The following is a 26,399-nucleotide window of genomic DNA, read 5'->3' as shown; positions in this document are numbered from 1 at the left end:
TGATCCTGGAGACCTAGGATCAAGTCCCGCATCAGGCTTCCTGCATGGAGCCTGCTATTCCCTCTGCCTGTGTCTCTGCCTCTGTCTCTCTCTCTCTCTCTCTCTCTCCACCACCCCCCTCCCCGTATCTCTCATGAATTAATACATAAAATATTTTTTTAAAGTTAAAAAGGAAACAAATAAACAGATGTTAAACCTAGACAATGCATAATATTTCATTATGTTTTTCATTATTATCTAAGCTTTCTATAATAAACATGGATCACTTTTATAACTAGAAAAAAATATTTATTTCAAATAACGGAAGTGACCATTAATCCAAAAAAACAGCAAAGATAAAAAAATTGAAAAGATAAATTGGATAATTCATCATAATTAACCTTAAAATTGGTAGTTTAGGTCTCTAATATTACATTTTCAAATCTGTTTCATATCCCTTCAGAACTGTGAAGCATATGTTGAACAATATATTATTTCAAAAGCAAACACTTCAATGATTCACTAATGCTAGAATATATTTAAATCCTCCATCTAAAATAAAAATATAAATAGAATATGTTTTTTGTTACAAAAAGAAAAAATACATAGATTGCTGTATTAAGAATCAAGTCTTTTCATGGCCTTTTTTTCACAAAAACATCTGTTTTTATTACTTCAAAAAGCTGACTGGCCACTAGTTTGCAGTTTCATTGAAATTAAGTGAGTTTTATCATATGGTATACAAAACAAAGGAACATTAGTCAAAAAGATATTAAGAAATTCTTACTGAAGTGGATTTTAATTTCCACTGATACCTAAAAATTAAATTATTATGTGACAAAATCAATTACAAGTTTTACAAATCTGTCATGAGTTTAAATAAACTACTTTGATAGACAAATTTTTTTTTAAAAATGTTGTTGTAAAAACTGTATACCCAATACCTATACCATAAACCCTGTTTTATAAACAGGGTTCAATGTTTTGCACAAGATAAATTTTAATAAACATTCCTTTTACTGCTGTTAAGATTAAGAAATGAAGTTAAGATGTACACCTAATCAATGATGTCATGACACTTAAGGAAAATCTACATAAATCAAAGCAGAAGATACCAAGGATACCCCCACTCCATTCATAATCATGCAATGAACTAAAGGGATGTGCATTTCAGATCTACAGTGTCACCAATCCACTTATAATAAATGAAACAAGTCAGCTATTTTACAACCACAAATGGTATATTAAATATATGACAACATCTCTTTTTGCAGGAGGAAGTAACTAGCAGTAGATAAAGTTCAGGTGTATCATTAAAGACTGCATAGCATGAATTCAAGGCTGAATATAGATAACCTTTAGAATATAAGCTGTCTGGGAAAAAATATGCATCATATACAACATTTTTGAGGATTTAAGAGCAATATAGTTAGAAATATATGACACATGGGTATGCCTCAGTTAATTGGATTTTTTTATATAAACAAAAGGAATTATTTTTTTATGAAAATAAGACTAGTATTTAAAAAAATACATGTTTGGTCTCTTGAATCTCATACGGAACATCTGAATAAATACATTTTCTCTATTAAAAATTTAATAATAAAATTTGTTTAGAAATATTTGTTTCTATTTCAGTATATTATTATGTTTTATATTACTATACAATATTGCAAATCATAACAAGAAGATAAAGATTAAAATGAAAAACTGTACTAGATAAAGTATAAAACTAAATAGCTCAGAATAAAGCTGCTGTATTTGACAAAGATTAAATCCTATTTACACATTCTACAGAAATCTAATAAAATCTGAGCTAAATACATAGATTTCAGATTAAGAGATAAATTGTCTAGATCTGGATTCTAGTTTTAACTATGGGTTATCTCCTTTTTATGCTGTTTTCTCAGTCATAAAATGAGAGATAACAGTTCTACTTCAGGGATTTACTGTAAGGATTAAATTAGTTGAAACCTACAAAGCATCCACAACAGTTCTTCACACAACATAAAGGACTCACACAGTATGAGCTACTGTTGTCACCATATTTCTCATCTGATCTGTGTGCATGTGTAAACGTGTGCACATGCACATACACACATACAGTCTCAGTCCAATCACTTTCTTCTCTTGCATAACAGTGTTTTAGAAGTATTTTCCCTCTTCAATTCCATGTTTTCTCCTTCCTCATTCTCTCTCATTCATATACATAAGAACATACATAACACAACTACCATCAAAACTAAAAAAATTTTTTAAAGAATGAACTACAATCTCAACAGAGTTACAAAGTAACTTCTCCATATCAATTAGAAAGGACACTAAGAAATAAGATACAGGTTAGAATGATAGGCTGAAATGGCAATTAAGAACTTTTTTCTTCTATTTCTAAAAAATTAGCAAACAAAAAATTTATAAGCAAAAAAAAAGGAAACTTAATAAAGTTTTTAATAATCAAGCAACAAAAAGAATATAACATACAGCACCAAATATTAAATCATTGGTTGCCATGAAGAAAATAAACCTACTGGAACTAGGGCTAAGGGTGCAGCAAAGTTTAGTTCTTAACCATGTCCCACTTGCCCAAAGCAACACTCTTCATTTGACAAAATTCTGCGAAATGTTCTTAACACCTTCATATATGGAGAGAAACAAACTGAGGAGGTATTGCTATTCCTTGCATCTTCTAATTGAAGATGCTATAAAAACCTACAGTGTAAAAACTGATGAAGCATGAAGCAAGGAAGCAAAAAATATAGGGCTGACTTCCCAGGACAGAAATAGACTCAAGATTACTTTCTGAAATGATGGATAATTATTTAAAACCTAATCATATTTTTCCCTGATGAGAACTGTCCATAGCTTCTAATAAGATGGAACAAACTTGGCAGAAGATTGTTAAAACCCTACAAAAGAATATAAACTTAAGTGTGCTAAGAAAACCTACTCGCCTATTTCAAAGATCTCTCCCTCTCTTCATGATAAGCTGTATAATATCAGATAATGATATTGCAAGAATCAGACTATAGTTCAGAAAGAGAAAAAATTAGCTTTATATATAGTGGAGAGAAGGGAAGAAATCATGAAGATATTGTTTGTCTAAACCAACAGACTATCTAAGAAGAACATTATTAGCGTAAACAAGATGAAAAATAAAAGCATGGTAGTGATACAAAGATGTATCACCAATCCATGAATACATAAAAAAATAAACTAAATAACAAAATTTTTATGTAAAACTGAAAGATTCTATACAAATGACTATGAATCCTGAGAGAATGTAACAAAAAAAGGAAATACCCCATGATTATCTTCAAATGAAAATAACAAAAATACAATAAACACACAAAAATAAAAGTTAAAATAAGTGAACAAAATAAAAAGTTGAAGTCCTAAATAAAAACAAAATATAATCATTAGAGACAAATAAATTACAAACATCAGGAACAAAATGAAACACTAAAATTTTAATTACTGATGGCTAGAGATCAAAGAAAGTAAAAAAAGAATTAACTGATAAGCCAAAAAGACATATCTGACTGATTATGTTGCTAACTAAAGAAAAAATAAAAGTGAAAAAACACTAAATATTTCAAATCTAATTTCAAGAACGGAAGAGAAAATGTGAATTTGCAGATAATAACAAAAGACCATGTTCCAAGAAAATTTGATAAATGATGTTCAATACTGAGCCATTACTTAGTTCATAAGAAGATGAACTTCATGGGCAAATAAAGAAATATCAGACAGAATAGAAGCAAATCAATTGAGGGCTGGAATTAAGAAACTGTGACTAATAGAAGGGGAGTACTGAATCCACTTAAATATTTTCAATCGCTCAAGTACTATCAGAATTGTGATTGTATCCTATCAAAACACCATGGACTTTCTTCAAAGAGTTGGAACAAATCATCTTAAGATTTGTGTGGAATCAGAAAAGACCCCGAATAGCCAGGGGAATTTTAAAAAAGAAAACCAGAGCTGGGGGCATCACAATACCAGATTTCAGGTTGTACTACAAAGCTGTGATCATCAAGACAGTGTGGTACTGGCACAAAAACAGACACATAGATCAATGGAACAGAATAGAGAACCCAGAAGTGGACCCTGAAATGTACGGTCATCTAATATTCGATAAAGGAGGAAAGACTATCCATTGGAAAAAAGACAGTCTCTTCAATAAATGGTGCTGGGAAAATTGGACAGTCACATGCAGAAGAATGAAATTGGACCATTCTCTTACACCAGACACAAAGATAAACTCAAAATGGATGAAAGATCTAAATGTGATACAAGAATCCATCAAAATCCTAGAGAAGAACACAGGCAACACCCTTTCTGAACTCGGCCACAACAACTTCTTGTAAGATACATCTATGAAGGCAAGGGAAACAAAAGCAAAAATGAACTATTGGGACTTCATCAAGATAAGAAGCTTTTGCACAGCAAAGGATACAGTCAACAAAACTAAAAGACAACCTACAGAATGGGAGAAGATATTTGCAAATGACGTACCAGATAAAGGGCTAGTTTCCAAGATCTATAAAGAACTTATTAAACTCAACACCAAAGAAACAAACAATCCAGTCATGAAATGGGCAAAAGACATGAAGAGAAATCTCACAGAGGAAGACATAGACATGGCCAACAAACACATAAGAAAAAGCTCTGCACCCCTTGTTATCAGGGAAATACAAATCAAAACCACAATGAGATACCACCTCACACCAGTGAGAATGGGGAAAATTAACAAGACAGGAAACCACAAATGTTGGAGAGGATGTGGAGAAAGGGGAACCCTCTTGCACTGTTGGTAGGAATGGGAACGGGTACAGCGACTCTGGAAAACTGTGTAGAGGTTCCTCAAAGAGTTAAAAATAGACCTGCCCTACGACCCAGCAATTGCACTGCTGCGGATTTACCCCAAAGACACAGATGCAGTGAAATGCCGGGACACCTGCACCCCAATGTGTATAGCAGCAATGTCCACAATAGCCAAACTGTGGAAGGAGCCTCGATGTCCATCGAAAGATGAATGGATAAAGAAGCTGTGGTCTATATATACTATGGAATACTACTCAGCCATTAGAAACGAAAAATACTCACCATTTGCTTCAATGTGGATGGAACTGGAGGGTACTATGCTGATTGAAATAAGTCAATCGGAGAAGGACAAACATTATATGGTCTCATTCATTTGGGGAATATAAAAAATAGTGAAAGGGAATAAACGGGAAAGGAGTGAAAATATCACAGAGGGTGACAGAACATGAAAGACTCCTAATTCTGGGAAATGAACAAGGGGTGGTGAAAGGGAGGTGGGCAGGTGGTTGGGGTCACTGGGTGATGGGCACTGAGTGGGGCACTTGACGGGATGAGCATTGGGTGATATGCTATATGTTGGCAAATTGAACACCAATAAAAAAAGAATTGTGATTGTAAAACATGAATGTTATATATTTAGACAACATGAAAATTAAAGTACAACTTTAAAATTTTGAGAGTGAACAGAAAAATAATGAAAAAATATGAGAGGACTAATGTCCTCAGCTTTCATAATGGGCTGTGAATTGAAATATGCAATTTAAAAAACAATTGCATGAATAAACCTCTTATATAAAAAAAAATATGCCACTGACCAGGTAATCTTTTTCATAATTTATAAACTTCTTGTTCTTTGAGAAACTACTGGGTTTTTCTGTACAGAGACCTTTCCTTCTGTTAGAGCTTTGTATGTAACTCTTAGATTACATACAAAGCTGCAAATAAAGAGCCGTCTTCGTATATCCTTATATACTTATACTTTATATTTCCAAAAGATATATTGATAGAATAGGATTAGTGGGCCAATGAGTATTTGTGTGTCTATATAATTATCAAAATACATATGGCCAGAATGCCTTACTATAACATTTAAAATGTATATTACCACTAAAAACATAAAAAAAAATACCACTGACCACCTACACTACCTCCTTCAGCAGTACATCACTATATTTACTTATTACTCATTACTTTATCCCAATCTAAGAATAAAGAAATGAAAGATCATGATTTCTGAAGTTTACATTTCCTTGAATATTTGTTTTTATCATTTTATATATTACTGGTTACTTACATTCTTCAATGAAATTCTTATTCAAATTCTCTGAATCTTTGGGTTATTTTTCTCTTATCATTTAATAAAAATTAATAATATAATGAACATATTAGTTTATCAATCTTTCCATACTCCATTATGTCTTCACATGCTGCTGATACCTTTCCTCAGTTTATAGTGTTATGTGTAGTAACAGCTGTTAAATTTTACACTTGCTAAGCATCTGTCTTCTTTAGAATTTTCCCTCATATACCCTATTTCCACTTTTATAGTTTTCCAAATATTTCCCAATTACATGTACTATGTCATCTTTCATTATTTCACAGGGAAGATTTTTTTTGTATATGCTGTCTTTTATAATACTAATTAGTACTGTATATCTGGAAAGGCAAGTACATCTTCAGTATTCTTTTTCATAAATCTTAGGGCTATATAAAGGCATTTATTTTCCCATATGAACTGGATATTTAGATATCTGAATATATAATTGGGAAGCACTTAATATTTGGATATTTTTAAAAGGATATTTAAGTATCAAATTACTCCACTGTTTTTCTAATGAGTGGTATGCTAATGGATATTGCACTGACTACATATGTGAGAAAAACTGACAGTTTTGTGACATTAAAATTATTCAATTTTGACTATAAAGGTCATTATGGAGACAACTGAGAAAACATGAATAAGGACTGTGGATTAAATAATAACTAGTGTTATACAGGTTATAACCAACGTTAATTTTCTGATTTAATAACTGTAGAATTAAAACAGAAAAAAGGCATAGGAAATTCTCACTGAAAAAATTAAAAATAGAAGATCCCTCTGACTTCACCTTGCTCTCAAATTCAGAAAAACAGAAAAAGGGGGAGAAAAGCAAATGTAATAGAACTTTAAGATCACAGAAACAAGGAGAAGGGTGAATAGCTCTTGTACTACTCAGAACCTTTCTATCAGTAACCATTTATTTCAAAATAAAACAATGATTCTCTCTCTCTCTCTCTCTCTCACACACACACACACACAGAGCAACAGATACAATCCAGCATAGAATGACTTTCTAGTAGTTTATATTTTGTTTTGTATTAAGCTTTTATAGTTTTGTTCCAAACAGTAACTTCATTCTTATAGAATGTGACCCAAAACAGTATTTTTCTCTTAACTGTAAACAGACTTTATTATTGATTTCCATTTACACTGACCACTGCTGCCCAGTCATCAAATGATACAATTTTTTGCACATTGATCTTACAGCCAATAATTTTACTAAAGTCCCTATTAATTCTAGTAGAAAAATGTTTAAGAATCTCTTAGATTTTTCCTGTACCATAGCATTAGCAATCTGAAATTCTTTTTAATAAATTTATTTTTTATTGGTGTTCAATTTACCAACATACAGAATAACACCCAGTGCTCATCCCGTCAAGTGCCCCCCTCAGTGCCCGTCACCCATTAACCCCCACCTCTTCTGCCCTCCTCCCCTTCCACCACCCCTAGTTCATTTCCCAGAGTTAGGAGTCTTTATGTTCTGTCTCCCTTTCTGATATTTCCCACACATTTCCTCTCCCTTCCCTTATATTCCCTTTCACTATTTTTTATATTCCCCAAATGAATGAGAACATATAATGTTTATCCTTCTCTGATTGGCTTACTTCACTCAGCATAATACCCTCCAGTTCCATCCACGTTGAAGCAAATGGTGGGTATTTGTCATTTCTAATGGCTGAGTACAGCCATTAATATTGTATACAATATTCCATTGTATACATAAACCACATCTTCTTTATCCATTCATCTTTCGATGGACACCGAGGCTCCTTCCACAGTTTGGCTATTGTGGATATTGCTGCTAGAAACATTGGGGTGCAGGTGTCGTGGCATTTCATTGCATCTGTATCTTTGGGGTAAATCCCCAACAGTGCAATTGCTGGGTCGTAGGGCAGGTCTATTTTTAACTCTTTGAGGAACCTCCATACAGTTTTCCAGAGTGGCTGCATCATTTCACATTCCCACCAACAGTATAAGAGGGTTCCCTTTTCTCTGCATCCTCTCCAACATTTGTGGTTTCCTGCCTTGTTAATTTTCCCAGTTCTCACTGGTGTGAGGTGGTATCTCATTGTGGTTTTGATTTGTATTTCCCTGATGGCAAGTGATGCAGAGCATTTTCTCATGTGCTTGTTGGCCATGTCTATGTCTTCCTCTGTGAGATTTCTCTTCATGTCTTTTGCCCATTTCATGACTGGATTGTTTGTTTCTTTGGTGTTGAGTTTAATAAGTTCTTTATAGATCTTGGAAACTAGCCCTTTATCTGGTACGTCATTTGCAAATATCTTCTCCCATTCTGTAGGTTGTCTTTTAGTTTTGTTGACTGTATCCTTTACTGTGCAAAAGCTTCTTATCTTGATGAAGTCCCAATAGTTCATTTTTGCTTCTGTTTCTTTTGCCTTCGTGGATGTATCTTGCAAGAAGTTACTGTGGCCGAGTTCAAGAAGGGTGTTGCCTGTGTTCTCCTCTATGATTTTGATGGAGTCTTGTCTCACATTTAGATCTTTCATCCATTTTGAGTTTATCTTTGTGTATGGTGAAAGAGAGTGTCTAATTTCATTCTTCTGCATGTGAATGTCCAATTTTCCCAGCACCATTTACTGAAGAGACTTTCTTCCAGTGGATAGTCTTTCCTCCTTTATCGAATATTAGTTGACCACAAGGTTGAGGGTCCACTTCTGGGTTCTCTATTCTGTTCCATTGATCTATGTGTCTGTTTTTGTGCCAGTACCACACTGTCTTGATGACCACAGCTTTGTAGTACTACCTGAAATCTGGCATTGTGATGCCCCCAGCTATGGTTTTCTTTTTTAGAATTCCCCTGGCTATTCGGGGTCTTTTCTGATTCTACACAAATCTTAAAATAATTCGTTCTAACTCTCTGAAGAAAGTCCATGGTATTTTGATAGGGATTGCATTAAACATGTAAATTGCCCTGGGTAACATTGACATTGAAATTCTTATTATGTCTTCTTTTCTTGCATTTACATTAACTATATTTTACGCTTACAAAACATTCAAGAAATTTTATGTTATAATGACAGTAGGTATCACTTTTTTCTGATTTTAATAAAAATAGCTTTCTCCATTTAAAATGTTTAGTAAAGTTTATCATATTCAGACTGTTATATACCTATTTTTCTGTTTTATTAGGGCTAGTTGTTAAAATTTATCATTGGCTTCCTTCTACATTTATTGATACCTTCACATAAGTTTCAATTTTTAATTTGTTGATAATTTATTTTGTAGGTAAATATCTTAATATTAAACCATCTTTAGATTCCATGAGTAAATTCTAAGTAGTCACACTATATAATTCTTTCCTTATATTGTTAAATTGTTGGTTCAAGTTTTAGTTAGAATTTCATACCCATATTCTTACATGAAATTGGTCTTCTAGAGTTTATTTTTCCAGTGTCTTTTTCATGTTGTGACAGTTGTATAAAATTTCTGGGAGTGCATCTTTTTTTATTGTATCAGAACAATCAGCAACATCTGAATTAACTGCTATAACATTTTCTAAACAATTCAAATGGTACTTTTTAACTTTTTTAATTCTTAGTAAATGTGTCAAATTTTCTACTTCATTTTAGGTGTGAATTTTGATAATTTATATAGCCACAGCACCATTCAATTCCCCCTGTGAATTCACATTTATTGCATGTGTTCATGCGCAACTGCCAAGATAAGTAGTGGTCCCCAAGATGAGTCTGTCACTGTTCCCCTCTGTGAGGACTCAAAACCAAACAAAAAAGCTGTATGCTCCCTCATTTCCTCAGCTACAAATGTTAGCATGGTCTCAAACCTCAAGGGTAAAGAAACTTCATGAACTTAAGTTTCAGCTTCTCCCTAAAACCTGGAATATCTTTTCTCTACCAAAGCAATTTTTCTTCTGCTTGGTTGTCATTTCTGGTTAACTAGCTCTGTCTTGCCCAGAGAGGAGAGAAGTCCTTCACTACTCACATTACTGGAATTTTTGAGCCAAAACCCACTTATATGGTTAAGATGAGGTCAACCAAACACAGAAGCTGTCATGAGGAATTTGTAGATAAAATGGAGTTGAGAACAGAGTGCTACAGATAACTATACTACTATCTTTCCAGAATTCCCCATGACTCTCAAAAATATGAAATTTTTTGATTATATATGTTTGCTTAGACCATTTTACCTACGCAGTTTCCCACAGTTACCATTAAAAATGGCAATTTCCTCAAACCAACCATGTTTCACCTACCTCAAATTCTGCATGTCTGTGAATATCCTCTGCTCGTTGCCTGCTCAGGATAAATTCAGCTTCATTTGCTACTCTTACTAGATGATCCTTCATTGTTTGGCTAAGCAACCTATAAAGAGATGAATACTGTCAAATGAATAAATGTATACACCCATATGATTAATCACTGCTCAAAGTCAATGTATCTTGTTATTTGGGGAAGGAAAGGATGTTTACTCTCCTCTTCTGTCATCATATCCAATGAAATGACATTATGTCACTCTAAATAATTAAAGGATATAACAGCAAAAAGTTATCCTTCTGGCAATAGCAGAATAGCTTTTATCCAACTAGCTATCCAACAAAAACTAAAACTGCTAGATTAAATTTGTGTTTTAGTCTTTTTTAAGGTACTGGAGAGTTTACAAGGCAGCCACGATTTAAGGAGCCAAGATCTTAGAGAAGAAAGCACACAGAAGACATTCAGCATGACTTTTCTCATTGAAACATTTACTTTTCACAGGTGGAAATAGAGAAGCTAAACAGAAACAGTCTTACAGAGCGAGCTAGGGAGACAAAAATTGAATGTTATAAACTGTCAGGGTAGAGGGATCCTAGTAGATTATCCAGACTTAGAGAAGGAACCCAAGTATATCTTAGGAAATAGAACAGACCAGACCTCAGAGACACAAAAACAGACTCTCAAACAACATTATAGTGAGTTGTACTTAGATTATGTGAAAGCCAAAAAGCGAAACAAAAATTTCAAAATCTCACAAGATGAGAAGAAAAATAAACATACCAATACAGGAGAACTCTATTCCAAACAAATGAAATAGGACAACCTCTCACAAATATTTAAAACTCTCTAGCTTTGAAACAACTCAGTCCTAAATTAACATAATCAGCACCTAGTCTAACTCTTAATCAGAAATCAAAGGAAATCCTTAGTGGAAGATATCATCACCTACAGACTTACACTTACCCCTGTAATTTTAAATATAATTTCCAACAGTCAATCACCAGTTAACAGAAATGGCAAGAGACAATAAAGGAATGAAAACCAAACAGAAGCCAACTTAGACAATCAAGATAGTAAAGTTTCATATCTGAACACTGAAATAAATGTAGTTACAGTTCAGGACAACAGATTCTAAGAAAAAGAATTCCAGTAGAGATTGCAAACTCTAAAACCACTCAACAAGGGGATCCCTGGGTGGCGCAGCGGTTTGGCGCCTGCCTTTGGCCCAGGGCACGATCCTGGAGACCCGGGATCGAATCCCACATCAGGCTCCCGGTGCATGGAGCCTGCTTCTTCCTCCGCCTGTGTCTCTGCCTCTCTCTCTCTCTCTCTCTCTCTCTCTCTCTCTGTGACTATCATAAATTAAAAAAAAAAAAACAAACTACTCAACAAAACAAACATGAAATTAAGAATATATTTACCAGCTTATTAATATTAAACTCAAATAAAGAAGTACTTAACTGAAGAATAGGTCAATGACAACTAAACAGAAGCATGGTAAGAAAAATAAATAACAGATACACAGAACATGATAAAAAGGTCTAACATGAACACATCTGAAGTAAGGAAAGAAGACAAATAATTCAAAAAGAACAATATCTGAAGAGATAATGGGCAACATTTTTTGAAAACTGGGGGGAAAAAACATTGAGCCATATGTTGAAGTGTTACAAACTCCAAGTAGGATCAAAGAATACCACACCTAGTCAAATCATAATAAAACTGTCAGAGGAAAAAAATCTTAATGGCAGCCAGAGAGAGGGAGAAAATGGAAGAGGTAAGGGCACTCCCCTTTCCCCCCTTTCAAAAGAACAAGAATAAGACTGATGGAAGCCAGATAAGAATGCAATAACCTCTATCAAGTGCTAAACAAAAAAAGCAGCTAAGAACACTATACCCCCAAAAAAACACCTTTTAACAATAAAAGTGAAAGTATCCAGAATATAACACTATGAAGAGTCTTTTTTTCTGAAACTCCCTTATCTGCCTAGAAGTAAAGTCTCCCAAAAGAATTCATCTGTCACAAGTCCTCTCCACTGAAGTTTCTCAACCAGGAAAGAATGACTCCTATTAGGTAGACACTTAGAAGTCAGCACCTGGATAGGAAATTGCCTAAAGGGATATTGTCACAAAACTATCTTATCTCCCATCTATTCTCCTAAGGGTTCATTTATTTTTCTTTAAAGTCATTTGTTTTCCCCTAAATGCCCTCCTTTCTTCCCCCTCACCTATTAAGATAGTATAAAGCCTCAAAATTTAATCTCTTCAAGTGACATCTTTCTATGAATTCTCTTCAACATCCATGAATTTAAAAAGCTGTCTTTTCTCTTACCAATCTTTTCTGAATTTGTTTCACAGGCCCCCAAAGAAAGAACCTAAGAGGACAGAGGAAAAATTTTTCCTCTCAGGCAAAAACAAAATAAGCACATTTAATGACAAACAAAACAGAAAGAAATTGTCAGCGGACAATCCACACTAAAGGGAGTTTTTCAGACAAGGAAAATAATATCAGATTGATGTAACACAATGAAGCAGAAAACAAAAGAAAAAGTCAACATGGGTAAATCTAAAAGAATACTGAATGTTTACAACAATTATAATAATGACTTCTAAAATTCAAAAATGTCATAATGTTTAAATGTATAACAGCACTCAAAGCAAAAGAAATTAAAAGGAATTAGTGTTGTAATGTTCTTTCATTGTCCATGAATTGGTGAAAGAAACAATTTATTTAGGATGTTAACAACTCTATATTCACATTTCAATCCCTAGTAAACCACTAAAGTTATCTAAAATAATGTATAACCAATACACCAATAGAAAAAAAACTAGTTAACAAAAAACATTTACCTCAAAAGAAGGGAAAAAAAGCACACACAAAACATGGAGCAAATAAAAAGGGTACAAATAACAAGAAGGTAAGTTTTAACCAAAATACCTCAGAAATATACAGGAAGGGAACAGATTTAATAATTATGTCAAGTAGATTTTTTTTTAAAGTATGTGCTGTTTAAACATAAAAGTTTCAATAAAGGTTTTAACAAATGTTGAACGTAATTTTTCAAAAATATAAACAACTTGAAAAATAGTGAAAGAAGACTAATGTACTTTTATTAATATAAGAAAAAGTTGGCTTTAAGAAAAAAATTAGAGGTAAAACAATAAATACTTCAAATGTATTTATTTTAAATTTTAATAATTATAATATAATAATTATAAATATAAATTTATAAATGTTCTTAAGAATGTGATTTACAACTGGGTGTAGGAGATATAAAGCTATAGCCTATTTTAAGATGTGATTACAAATCTGATGAAATGGACACATAACATTATAGCCTTTAAGTGAAGAATATTCTTATCATGAAAACATGGATCATATACAAAACAGGCAAAATGTGGGGTCACAAAGAAATCTGTAATGAATTTTAAAGGAAGAAATCATACTGAGTGCATTCTACACAGAACTAAATTGGAAAAAAAAATAACAGAACATTCTGAGCAAAGAGACTCTAGGATGGCCTACAACTTTCCCAACTTTCTAGTGTCCTCAGACTCATTTAATCCTCTCCCTTAGATTGTGGACAGGAGCTATGGCATCCATCTAAGCAAAAAACAAAGTAACATTGAAGAAATACCATTTCCATTATTACATTAAGTAAGAGTCAAACTTCCATTTTACTAGTTGTCTCTCTCTATTGAATCTCCACCCTGATGGCTTAGCTGAAGAAAGCTGCCATGTTATGAGCTGCCTGTGGAGAAGCCCATGTGGTGAGAAGCTGAGTACATTCTTCAGACAATGACAATCAAGGAAGTGAAACGCAATTTCAGAAACTCACAAAGAACTAAATCCTGCCAACAACCAGATGAACTTGGAAGCAGATACTTCCCCAAACATCAGATGAGACTGCAGCCCACAAACACCTTAGCTACAGGCTTATAAGAGAAATTGAAGCAAAGGTGCCAGACAAGTCATGCCCAGAATTCTAATCAACAGAAACTATGAGATAATAAGTGTGTGTTGCTTTAAGGCAAGATTTTGCTAATATTGTTGATGCAGCAATAAGTAATAACTCTTGTTCCCACCAATATTTGAAGTTTATGAATACACCTCTAAATAACCCATGCATGAAAGAAAACTTGATAATGGAAATTAGTAAATGCTTTGAACTGAAAGATATTGGAAAACATCAAATCAAAATGTGGGATTCTGCTAAATCTATGGTTGGAGAGAAATTTATACACTGGATATAGAAGAAACTCTGAAAATATATTAAGTATTCAACTGAACAAATGAGAAGGAGATCACAGAAAATTCAATATATTGAAATTTTTAAAAGGAGTAGAAATTAATTATGAAATAAAAATGCACTTTAGAAAATCAATAAACTTAAAAGTTGGTTCTTTTAAAAAATTAATAAAATACAAAAGAATATGTAAACAATTAAAATTACTAATTGAATTTAGGTAGATCACTAGACTGAAGTGACCTAGATCACTATAAGTGATAAAATAAATAAAAATCTACTACACTATATTTAGTAGTTACCCAAAAAGTGGAAATAATTTTAAGTATTACTTTCAAAAGCATTAAAAATCATCAAAATATGTAGGAACTAACCAAATGTGCTAGAATTCTATATTAATAAAAAGAATGCTGAGAGAAGCTAAAGAACACTTAAAGAAATTAAAGAATAATATCGGGATCCCTGGGTGGCACAGTGGTTTGGCGCCTGCCTTTGGCCCAGGGCGCGATCCTGGAGACCTGGGATCGAATCCCACGTCGGGCTCCGGGTGCATGGAGCCTGCTTCTCCCTCTGCCTGTGTCTCTGCCTCTCTCTCTCTCTCTCTCTCTCTGTGTGTGTGTGTGTGTGTGTGTGTGTGTGTGACTATCATAAATAAATAAAAATTTAAAAAACAAAACAAACAAAAAAAATAATATCATGTTCATGACAGTGAAAGTGATACTGTAAAGATATCAATTCTCCATAAAGTGATGTATAGCTATAACAAATCCCAGTCAAAATTCTAGCAGGTCTTTCTGTGGTACTTCACAAGTTGATTCTAACAGTTATATGAAAATATAAAGACAAAGAATAGCTGAGACATTCTAAAAGAGGAGGAGGAAAGAGAAGAAATAACAATTATAACAGAGGACTAATACTATCAAATATTAGGACTTATTATAAAGATCGAGACAGTGTAGTACTGGGCCATTAATCAAGATAGCATAGTATTGGGGCAAAGAGAGATAAACAGAACAATCCTTCAGAGGAGAACATCCAGAAACAGATTCACACATATGTGCTCACCAGATTTAAGATAAAGGTACTATTGCAATAAGGAGGAAGGAGATGGGATTTTTCAGTAACTGGTCCGGGAACAATCAATCATAATCATATAAACAAAATTAACCTTGACTTCTATCTCAAACCATAACAAATCAATTTCAAATTGATCAAAGACAAGAACTAAACACTTCTAGAAGCTTTCATAAGATCATGTACAACAATATCTTCATGACTTAAAGATTTCTTGAAAAAATACAACATAAAGAAAAATACTGATATATTGGACTTCTTTAAAATTAAAGATTTGTGCTTATGAAAGCCACCATTAAGAGATTTAAAAGATATACTTAAGAAAGGGAGAATACATTTGGAATACTTATAATCAACATGGAACTTACATCTTATATAAGGAATTCTTATAAAGAAAAGACAATAATCATAATTTTTAAACGAGCGAAGTACATGCATGAATAAGCACTTCCCAAAAGATTTCCAAAATGCAAATAAATCCATGAAAAGGTGTTCAAGACTACTAGTCACCAGAGAAATACAAATAAAACCATAAACTGTACGACACCCCACCAGAATTACTATATATTTTTTTAAGTTATTTTCAAATTTTGGCAAGGATATAAAGCAACAGGGACTCTCATAATCACACAATGTATGAAAAAAAGTTTTTTTGTTTTGTTTTGTTTTGTTTTAAAGATTTTATTATTTATTCATCAGAGAAAGAGAAAGAGAGAGAGAGAGAGAGAGGCAGGCTCCATGCTGGAAGCCCAACGTGGGACTCGAAACCAGGTCTCCAGGATCACACCTTGGGCTGAAGGCAGCGCTAAACCACTGAGCCACCAGGGCTGCCCGAAAAAAAGTTTATAGCAACTTTACTTATAATAGCCAAGACTAGCAACTACTCAAGTGCCCACTAAGAGTAAAATGGATTAAAATAGTATATTCATATAATAAAATACTAAGCAGTAAGTACCAAAAGAATCAACTAATGTTATACATAACAAAATTAATTTCATTAACAATGTTGAGCAAAAGTACAATAGTACAAAAGTACAATATACATAGTACAGGGATCCCTGGGTGGCGCAGTGGTTTGGCGCCTGCCTTTGGCCCAAGGCACGATCCTGGAGACCCGGGATCGAATCCCATGTCAGGGTCCCTGCATGGAGCCTGCTTCTCCCTCTGCCTGTGTCTCTGCCTCTCTCTCTCTCTCTCTCTCTCTCTCTCTCTCTCTGTGACTATCATGAATAAATAAAATCTTTAAAAAGATTAGTACAAAAGTACAATATACACTATAAGAATCATCTTGTATAAAAAAATTTTTTTTAGTTCATGTATGCTATTAGAAGACAAGAGCTTAAGAGATGGTTTAACTTTGGTGCCACCTAAGACATTTCCATGTAATGACTAATATGGAGCTTTAGTAATGATAACAGTTCTAAACATCCCAGCAAAATACTCTGGATATAAGAACAATTGTCCCATTTTTAATGAATACTTTCATAACACCGTTTACCTACCATGAATATTAACAGAATGATTCATCTCATATAAATACAATGCTTCTGAACATGTTTGCTATGTATAGGTCTTCTAAGCTTCTTTCTTTAAAAGTGGAAAGAAAGGTTGAGCAGGACTAAGATTTTTTTTTTTTATTTAATAGCATAAATTATCTAAACTGCAACTATACAATGCCTACAAAAGTTAGACCCAACAACAGTCATCAACAATGGTATGTCTATAAACAGATACTTGTCTCTCCTGGTAGCAATATTTTAATATTCTAATCAAAATGTCAGTAAAATATGCATAGACTTTGATACAAAGCAATGATTACACTGCTTCTAACTTACCATATGAACATGTTCCCACAAGTGCAGAAACACATGTGTGCACACAAGGTATTTCACTAAAACAGTTTTTTTTTTTAATTTTTTTTTTTTTTAATTTTTCTTTATTTAGGATAGTCACACAGAGAGAGAGAGAGAGAGAGAGGCAGAGACACAGGCAGAGGGAGAAGCAGGCTCCATGCACCGGGAGCCTGACGTGGGATTCGATCCCGGGTCTCCAGGATCGCGCCCTGGGCCAAAGGCAGGCGCCAAACCGCTGCGCCACCCAGGGATCCCCTCACTAAAACAGTTTTTAAAGGTGAAAACCTAAAAGAACCAAGATATGCAAACCTATAATGAGATATTCTTCTGAATTGACAACAAAAGGATTTCCACAATGTATTGTTAAGTGAGAAAAGAAAACTAAAAGAATATCATGTACAATATGAGTTTGGAAAAAAATATTAAAGAAAATACCCCAAACTGCCATTTATCTAGAATTAGTTCAGCAAAATAGGGCCTGTGGGCCAAATATGGCCTGTCAATGATGTCTTAGAAAGTCTAACACATTTACGATATGGCCTTTTACAAAAAAGTATGCCAGCCCCTGCTCTAGAAAGTAGGTCTGCTTTCCTCCCTTATTTCTCTATTCTTTGAAGTTTTACAATAAGGAATAATTAAAAGAAAACCAGAATATCTTTAAAGATAGGAAAAGCTTTCTGTTCTTCTACCACTTTTTCCACATCTCTATTTGGTTGTTGTTTTGTTTTGTTGAGAGAGAAAGATCTCTGCACACACAAGAAGCAGGAAGGGCAAAGCGGAAGAGAGAGACCGAGAGAGAGAGACAATCTTAAGCAGACTCCATGCCTAGCCCGGAGCCCAACTCAGGACTTGATCTCACGACCCTGAGATCATGACCAAGAGTCACACACTTAAATGATTGAGCCACCCACTGCAGCACCCCTTCATATCTCTATTAAGTTCGTATATACTATTTATAATTTGATTCCAAATCTGTCATACCCTCTCCATTATCCCCAAACTATCTCCCAGCCACTTCAGAAGTTATGTGTTATGATTTTGGGGTAAGACCATTAGAGTATTTTTCAAAATATTACTAAATAGTACACATTCAGGCATTACAGATAAAAATAATCCCTAGTGCAAGTTTAAAATCAGCTAATGAATAACTTCCTATGACTCTACAGATAGAGAAAGCAAGGGCTTTCATGAGTATAAACATGAAATACTGGTTGTTCTTCTTAGTTTCTCTCCAGAGACCAAAAACCACATCGTGAATTAACATCAATATATTGCCTCACAGCACTCAAACATTAATTGATTAGTCAAAGACACACCATCCTTCCAGTTCCCAACCAAGCAACCTCAAAGTTATTCTCGTCTCCTCCCTCTTTCCTACCACCTTCCTACAGACCCCTTAATCAATCAGCAAATATTGTCAGTATTTCCTCTGTAATATTTCCAGGATTAATTTATGCTCTATGTTTCACAGCCAATGTTCTAAAAATCAAGTCTTTATCACTTCATTTACACTTTAACTGAATACATCCTCTGACCTTCTAACATGTTTGTACATAATTCCCTGTCTTTTGAATCCGTATCAAATATCTACACAACATCTACTACGATATAAAGACTAGGCTAAGCACTGAGGACAGGTTTTTCTTATATTTTAGTAGGGGAGAAGAGAATATTCTGAGGTTCTTTCCAGCTGTAAACTCTAATGCAAGTGCTGTGATAGACAAACTCCAAGGTAACCTCCAATGAGTCAAGGTCTTCTATCCCATCATACTTAATTTAACCTGGGCAAAATCTGGGACTTGCTTTTAGGAAACAGAATATAGCAAAGATGACGGGATAGTCATTCCTTAAATAGATTACTTTACACACCAAAGTAAAGGCATAGTCACTCCTGTGACATGTTGTTAGAAGGCTCTGCTTTAGCTGACTAGAGGAAATTCTACAGCCATCCTTAAAAAAAGTAAGCAACCATGTTATGAGAGGACCATGTGACAAAATACTACAGGCAGCCTTTAGGAGCTAAGACTGGATGCTAGTGATGGCAAGCAAGAAAATGGGGACCCCAGTCCTACAAATGAAAGAAACTAAATTCCAACAACAATATGAGTTTAGAAAACGAATCCAAGTTCCAGAGATGAACACAGCTTGGCCAACACCTTTACAGATGTATGAAATTCTAAGTAGAGGATCCAGTTGAGCTGTGCCCAAACACCTGGCACACAAAAATTATAAAAAAGCAAACATATGTTGTTTTAAACTTTGGGGGTGCCTGGATGACACTGTCGGTTTAAGCATCTAACTCTTGGTTTTGGCTCAGGTCCTGGTCTCAGTGTGGTAATCTCAGGGCAGTGAGATGGAGTCCTGCACTTAGCAAGGACTCAGGTTGAGTTTCTTTCTTCCTCTCTCTCTGCCTCTGATTCTCCCCCACCCTGCCCAGCATGTGTGCATGCATGTGTGCTCTCTCTCTCTCTCTCTCTTAAATAAATATTAATAAATAAATAAATAAATAAATAAATAAATAAATAGATAGATAATAAACTGTAATGACTGTGGTAATTTGATATGCAGCAATAGATAATAAAATACTATATAAGAATACATATGCTATCATAGTTCAGTAGAAGCAAAGAGGTCTATGAACTCCTCAAATAAAAAAAAATTTAAAAATTTAGAAAACACCAATAGAGGAGCACTTGAGTGGCTCAGTCAGTTACGTTTCTGCCTTTGGCTCAGGCCATGATCTCATATTCCTGGGATGAGGCCAATGTCTGGCTCCTTGTTCATCAAGGTGTCTGCTTCTCCCTCTCTCTCTCAAATAAAATCTTTAAAAAAACAAAACAAAACAATAGAGAGCCAGAGCATAACTATGAGCCTTAAATAAAGGGCAAAAGCAATAAGGAAAGGGAAGGACACTCCAGGAAACAGTAATGAACAAAGTCATGAAGAGTATCCAAAAAATGTGTTATATTTTGAAGAGAACCAAAACACTCTTTCACGTTTATTTTTCAAGATGGATATTCATGACAAACAGAGGTAAGCAGATAGATACTATTCTGTCTTGATGTCTTCTTTTCTGTTTTTGGTGCTTTAGCATAAAAGTAACGCATGTTGTAAAAAGAAAAACACATCATGCAACACATCATTTTTAAATGAAGCAACAACTGAAAGCCCCCAAACCCTCTTTCCTGTCCATTTTTCAGAAGCCATCACCACTAAGAGTTTATGTTCCTGTCTACATTTTTCTAAACATATAGAAATATACATGGTTATCTGTATACCATGTATTATATATGTACATATATAGTAATTATATATGTATGTATACATATTTATGCACTTGTTTGTAAAAATATTTTTCAAAAAAAAAAAAATATTTTTCAACACTGAAGGAGTCATGCTAAAAAAATCTGTTCGTTTTAGCTAAAAAAATTTCTGTGGGCAGAATACACCATACGTGATTAAACTAGGCACTTATTCAGAGGTCATTCATTTTTTTCTTCTCTACCCTAACATTATCACTACTTGTCCAGTTACTAAAGCTAGAAATATCATATTTGACTCTTCCTTATTCATCATCCTTCACATCCAATAGACTACTTTCCATTCGACCTGTGCAATAACTCTAAAAACTGTCTCTCTGTAACATTTTCCAAGGCCCCTCACGCACTCACCACCATAGCTGCAATTATTAAAATAGTCGCCAATCAAACTTCTTTCCCTTAGTCTTATTCTAGCCAATGCTTCATCAAAGTTACTTTTCCAAAATGTAAGCCTGATCATCACAGTACATTTTTTAAAGTTGTTACTACCTTCCCATGATCTACAAAAGAGAGCTAACACCTCTGCATGGCTTAGAAACCAGGCTCACTTCTGCTATTTCTTTATACTCTAAGACTGCTTTCTCAAACATTACACCTTGTATTTTACACCTCTTTGCATCTGTTCCTACTATTCTCTCAGCCAGGAATGACCTCATTTCTTATTCCATCTTGCCTATCTTACTAATCCTTCAAAGCAAAACTCAAAAGTCAACTACATAAAACTTTTCCTGATCCTACATCTGTTTTCCCTCCACAGAACTAATCCTCTACTAAGGTGTGCATGCCTCTTTTGTTACCACTTATTATATCGTATCATTCTGTATGGAACCATCTCAATTATCTTCCATTCCAGATTGCGCCAACCCTGTATAATTTATCCTCATATCCCCAGAGCATAGATGGTGTCCAGGAGTGCTTATAGGGAAAATAAACTCTTTGAATACTCACTGATTGCAGGCAATTCTAGGCTATTATACGTGAGGAATACAAAGATACATAAAACTGTCCACAAGGAATTTACCATCTAACATAGGAAGGTAGGACTACCTGCAAATAGTAAGGGAACTGTACCTTAAGTACCTTAAGGTTCTTAAAACATTTTCTTCTATTTTCTTCAATACGATATAGCATGTTCCTGGTTTTTCTCCTACTTATTAGCTGCTTCTTCATTTTCTCCTTTCCAGTCTCCTTCTCTGTATGACCTTTAATTTTTGTTGTGTCCCAGAGCTCAGTTCTGTACCCTTTCCTCTACCTGAATTATCTCATCCATCTGGTGACCCTTAAATTTCAGCTACATGCTGATTCCTATATCCTTAAACCTACTCTCTTGGTTCCCTGTATTTCCAACTCATATAATCTTCACATGAATACCCAATGAGCATTTCAAATTTAACATTTCCAAAATGGAGCTCTTGATTCTATCTTCCCATTCTCAATAAAACCTCTTTCCCTATCTCTACCTCAGTTTTTTCCACTTTAATAAATACAACCTAAATCCACTTAAATAAGCCCTAGGATTAAATAATTAATGTTAGCAAGGACATGGAGAATTGAAACTCTTATGCACTGTTGGTGGGAATGTGAAATTGTGCCCCCACTAACAAGTTAAGTAATACAGCAATTCCTCAAACAAATTAAAATGATCATATGTAGATCATACAATCCAAAAATTCCACTCCTGGTTTTATAGTCAAAAGAAATGAAAGCAGAGACTAGTAGCATTAGTCACAAAAACCAAAAGGTAGAAGCAACCCAGTGTCTACCAATGAATGAATGCATAATAAAATGTGGTATATACATACAATGAAATAAAAGGAAATTCTGACATGTGCTACAACATGGATGAATCTTGAAGACATTATGCTAAGAAAATAAAGCTAGACACCAAAAGACAAATGCTATATGATTCCACTTAAACAAGGTACCTAGGGTAATCAAATTTATGGAAACTGAAAGTACAATGGTATTTGCCAGGAGCTGGGGGGAGAGAGGAATGGGAAGTTACTTAATGAGTGCAAAGTTTCAGTTCTGTAAAATAAAATGAGTTCTAGAGATGGATGATAGAGACAGTTGCAGAATAATATGAATATACTTAATGCCACTGTACCATACACTTTAAGATTGTTAAGGTGGTAAAATCTACGTTAAAAATAAATTAAAATTAGAAAACACTTAACTTAAATGTCACCATCAGAAAACAAAACCAAAACCAAAAGTCATATCATGCTACTCCTCTGCTTAAAACTCTGCAATGTATTTTTACTAAGCAAGATTAAAATCAAATTTCCTTCCCCATCTTACAGGGCCCTATGTGATCTGAAATCTCAATACTTTTTTAACTCATTTTGTTCCAGGCACTCTGGCCTCTTGTTCCAATAATAAACAAACATCATTCCCTCTGTAAGGCCTTTGTCTTTGCTATTTCCTCACCTTAAAATGCTATGACCTAGATCTTAAACTGATTGGCTACTTCTTCACTCAAATGAAGTGTCACCTCACAAATCTTCTCCCTATCCTGCAGCTTCCCTAAAAACTTGCCCCTCTTCACTCTCCTAACATAATCCTGCTTTGTTTTCCTCTAAGAAGCATGTATGTGTCTGAATCATCTGTTTACTAACTTGATTATTATTTGTCCTCTCCTCCATGACAAGTCAAATCTTATTCACAGCTATATCCTCAGACTCCACACAATGTCTGGCACCTAGGATACAATCAAGAAGTAGGTACTAAACAAATGATAGAAAATGAGTCTAAAATTACCTCCCAATCTATTATTTTGTCCTTTGTTCGTATCCAAAATCTCAATTCCTGTAAGATCCAGTTCAATCTTCTTTCCCTCTAAGGAATATTCTGCCATTCTATTTTACAAAGACTTTTATTGTATGTCAATCTTATACCTAGTATTATTTTACATATATATGTAAATATGTAGTATATACTTGTTTATACAATATCATAGAAGTTCTATTTGATTGCTATTCCTTTATTTTCACTATCAGACCCCGGCTGATTGAAGAAGCCTATCACTTAATTACTCTTTTTTAATCAACCATAGCACTTAAGAGGTAATGGTAAGGTAGGCTGTACACAATCATTATTTGATAAATGGATAATTTTTGGCAATGCTTAAAAGTAAATATTCTCAAGTATCTAAATTTATTTAAGTAATTAAAAGCAAAACTCTAGAGCTTTTTGGTTAGACATAAATATATCAGAATTTTAAAAGTTTACAATATTTGCACTACGTCATACAAAATATTACTCCCTAACCTTAGTATTATGAAATTTGACTAGGATGTGTATAAGGTATTTAGTATTACTTTCAAACAAGAAAGGAAGCACTTTTTTCCTTAGTAATTTACAAAATGCTTTTACGTCACAGGCTTCCCATTTAGAAACACAAATATGACTTTTCCTTTCATTATAGAAAAAATAAAAATGACTTCACCAATTGAAGTAATAAGATACCTAATTGAAGAGCATTTTGGGTTTTTTTTTGTCTTTTTCTATCCATATGCATATTTTCCTAAATACACAAATTATACACCATCTAGCAACTGTAGTTTTATCTAATAGTTGTGCAAACCACTATTTCCAATAAAGATTAGAGATAAAGTTTTAATTATAATAAAGTCTCAAAACATTAGGTTCATTGTATAGATTAAACCTCTAAATGCAGAGCACAAAATGACTCACATATTTTAATATTAAGAAGAAAAACTATGTATAATTTATATCTACAGTGCAAGGAGAAAAAATGCTTGTGTCAGCCTTAGGAAACAAACAGCCCTATCAAGTGACCAACTAGAAAAGATTCACGCTAGAGGCTCAATAAATAACAGTAATGATGACAACCATCTCCCATAACTACATTACAGCCCATTGTCCACATCTGATTATACTAGTCTAGACCTTGGGTAAGCACATACACACATTTTCACCAAGAGTTTTCCAATATTACTGTTCTGTTTCCTGAGCTTTCTGTGACCCCCATTAGCAGAAACTGTCAGATTTTCTCTAGTAAAAATCTTCACCACTGATAGGAAAGTTACCACTTTTCTGCACCCTAACCACTGTAATACAGAAGCAACGCTCCTAAACTGGCAATTCTTCTAAAATTGTGATTTCCATAGAATTAGCTACAGAGAATAGTCACAAACCAAATCTGACAGGGAAAAAAAAAACAAATTGTTCCCAAAGTCTTCCTGGAATAATAGGTCAACTACTAAACCTCACTCATCAGGCTATATCTTAGTTTATTCTTCCATTGCAAAATTATTACCTAATGCTCCATGTAAACGCTTCCTTGCTCACATCTCCCCTTACACACATATGCACATATATGGCATACTTAATAATTCAGTACCACAAAGATCTTTATTTTTTTTAATTTTTTTTTAAGATTTATTTATTCATTCATTCATTCAGAGAGAGTGAAGAGAGAGGCAGAGACACAGGCAGAGGGAGAAGCAGGCTCCATGCAGGAAGCCCGATGCGGGACTCGATCCTGGGTCTCCAGGATCACACCCCAGGCTGCAGGCAGCGCCAAACCACTGTGCCACCGGGGCTGCCCTCACAAAGATCTTTAAATTGTTATCTCTTTAACTCCATTCTGAGGTACAGCTCTTAGTAACAACTTTGAGTAAGAGATGCAAAGGGTCTAACATAGAATACAGGATCCTGAAGCCTTAAAAAGAATAGACTGGTGACCAGGAAAAGAGTATTTTTAAACAGTTTGTCAAAATTCTTTAACAGGTCTCATATATATTTAAAGAAAATCTAGATCTTCTTCAGTTTAGAACTAACTCAGGCAGTACCCACTTCTAAAACCCATTATCCTTTATTAGGGAAACCACAATGTATCCACACATTTTACAAATGGAATGGAAATAGCAAATACACCATAAAATTATTTCTTCTTGAAAATGAGCTCAGTAATTTAATATAAATGTCAAAATTAACATGAATGTCACAGTCTGTTATCAACCTATTTTTCCAAATTTATTTTGCACAACTCCCTATTTGACCATTTTAAAATAGTAACTCATGATACTAGAAATGCTAGAATGCAAGCAAAAGGACCAGTTTGCATGCTGGCATGTTCTAGATGATAGAAATACTTAGGGCTATGAAAGACTTTCTTCTCAAGAATATATAAAGAGAGAAAGAAGATAGTTTTATGCAAAAAAAGAAAACCAGGGAAACAGCTCTGCTACTTACTCCCCACTTCAAATTCCTAAACTGTAGGAATTCCCTGTTACAAAATATCTCTCATCTTCTATTTTCCTATAACTGCCTTTGTCTCTTCAAGGTCAGTAGCAACTGCTTAGCATTTCATAGGAACTTATACTTTAAGCATCTTGACTACCTTATTTAAAATTGCAACATCCTTTCCATACATTGTATCTATTCTTTGTGTTTTATCTTACAGCACTGATCACCTTCTGACATAATATAAACTTTATTTCTTTATTGTCTACCTAGGCTAATTAACACACTGCGTGAGGGCAGGAACGTCTGTTCTGTTCATTGTCAAACCCCCAGAACTG

The 26,399-nt window shown here is 34.1% G+C and overlaps 1 protein-coding gene across 1 annotated transcript in view; it reads right to left on the bottom strand.

Moving 5' to 3' along the window:
- LRBA (LPS responsive beige-like anchor protein) overlaps positions 1–26,399 on the bottom strand; it is a 730,439-nt gene that overhangs the window by 420,189 nt on the left and 283,851 nt on the right. Inside the window, 1 exon segment of the mRNA XM_041738215.1 lies at positions 10,356–10,464. Within this exon segment, the coding sequence (XP_041594149.1) occupies positions 10,356–10,464 (109 nt within the window).

Source organism: Vulpes lagopus, chromosome 23 (assembly GCF_018345385.1).
Source record: "Vulpes lagopus strain Blue_001 chromosome 23, ASM1834538v1, whole genome shotgun sequence".
NCBI lineage: Eukaryota > Metazoa > Chordata > Mammalia > Carnivora > Canidae > Vulpes > Vulpes lagopus.
This window is presented reverse-complemented; position numbering and strand designations above follow the sequence as displayed.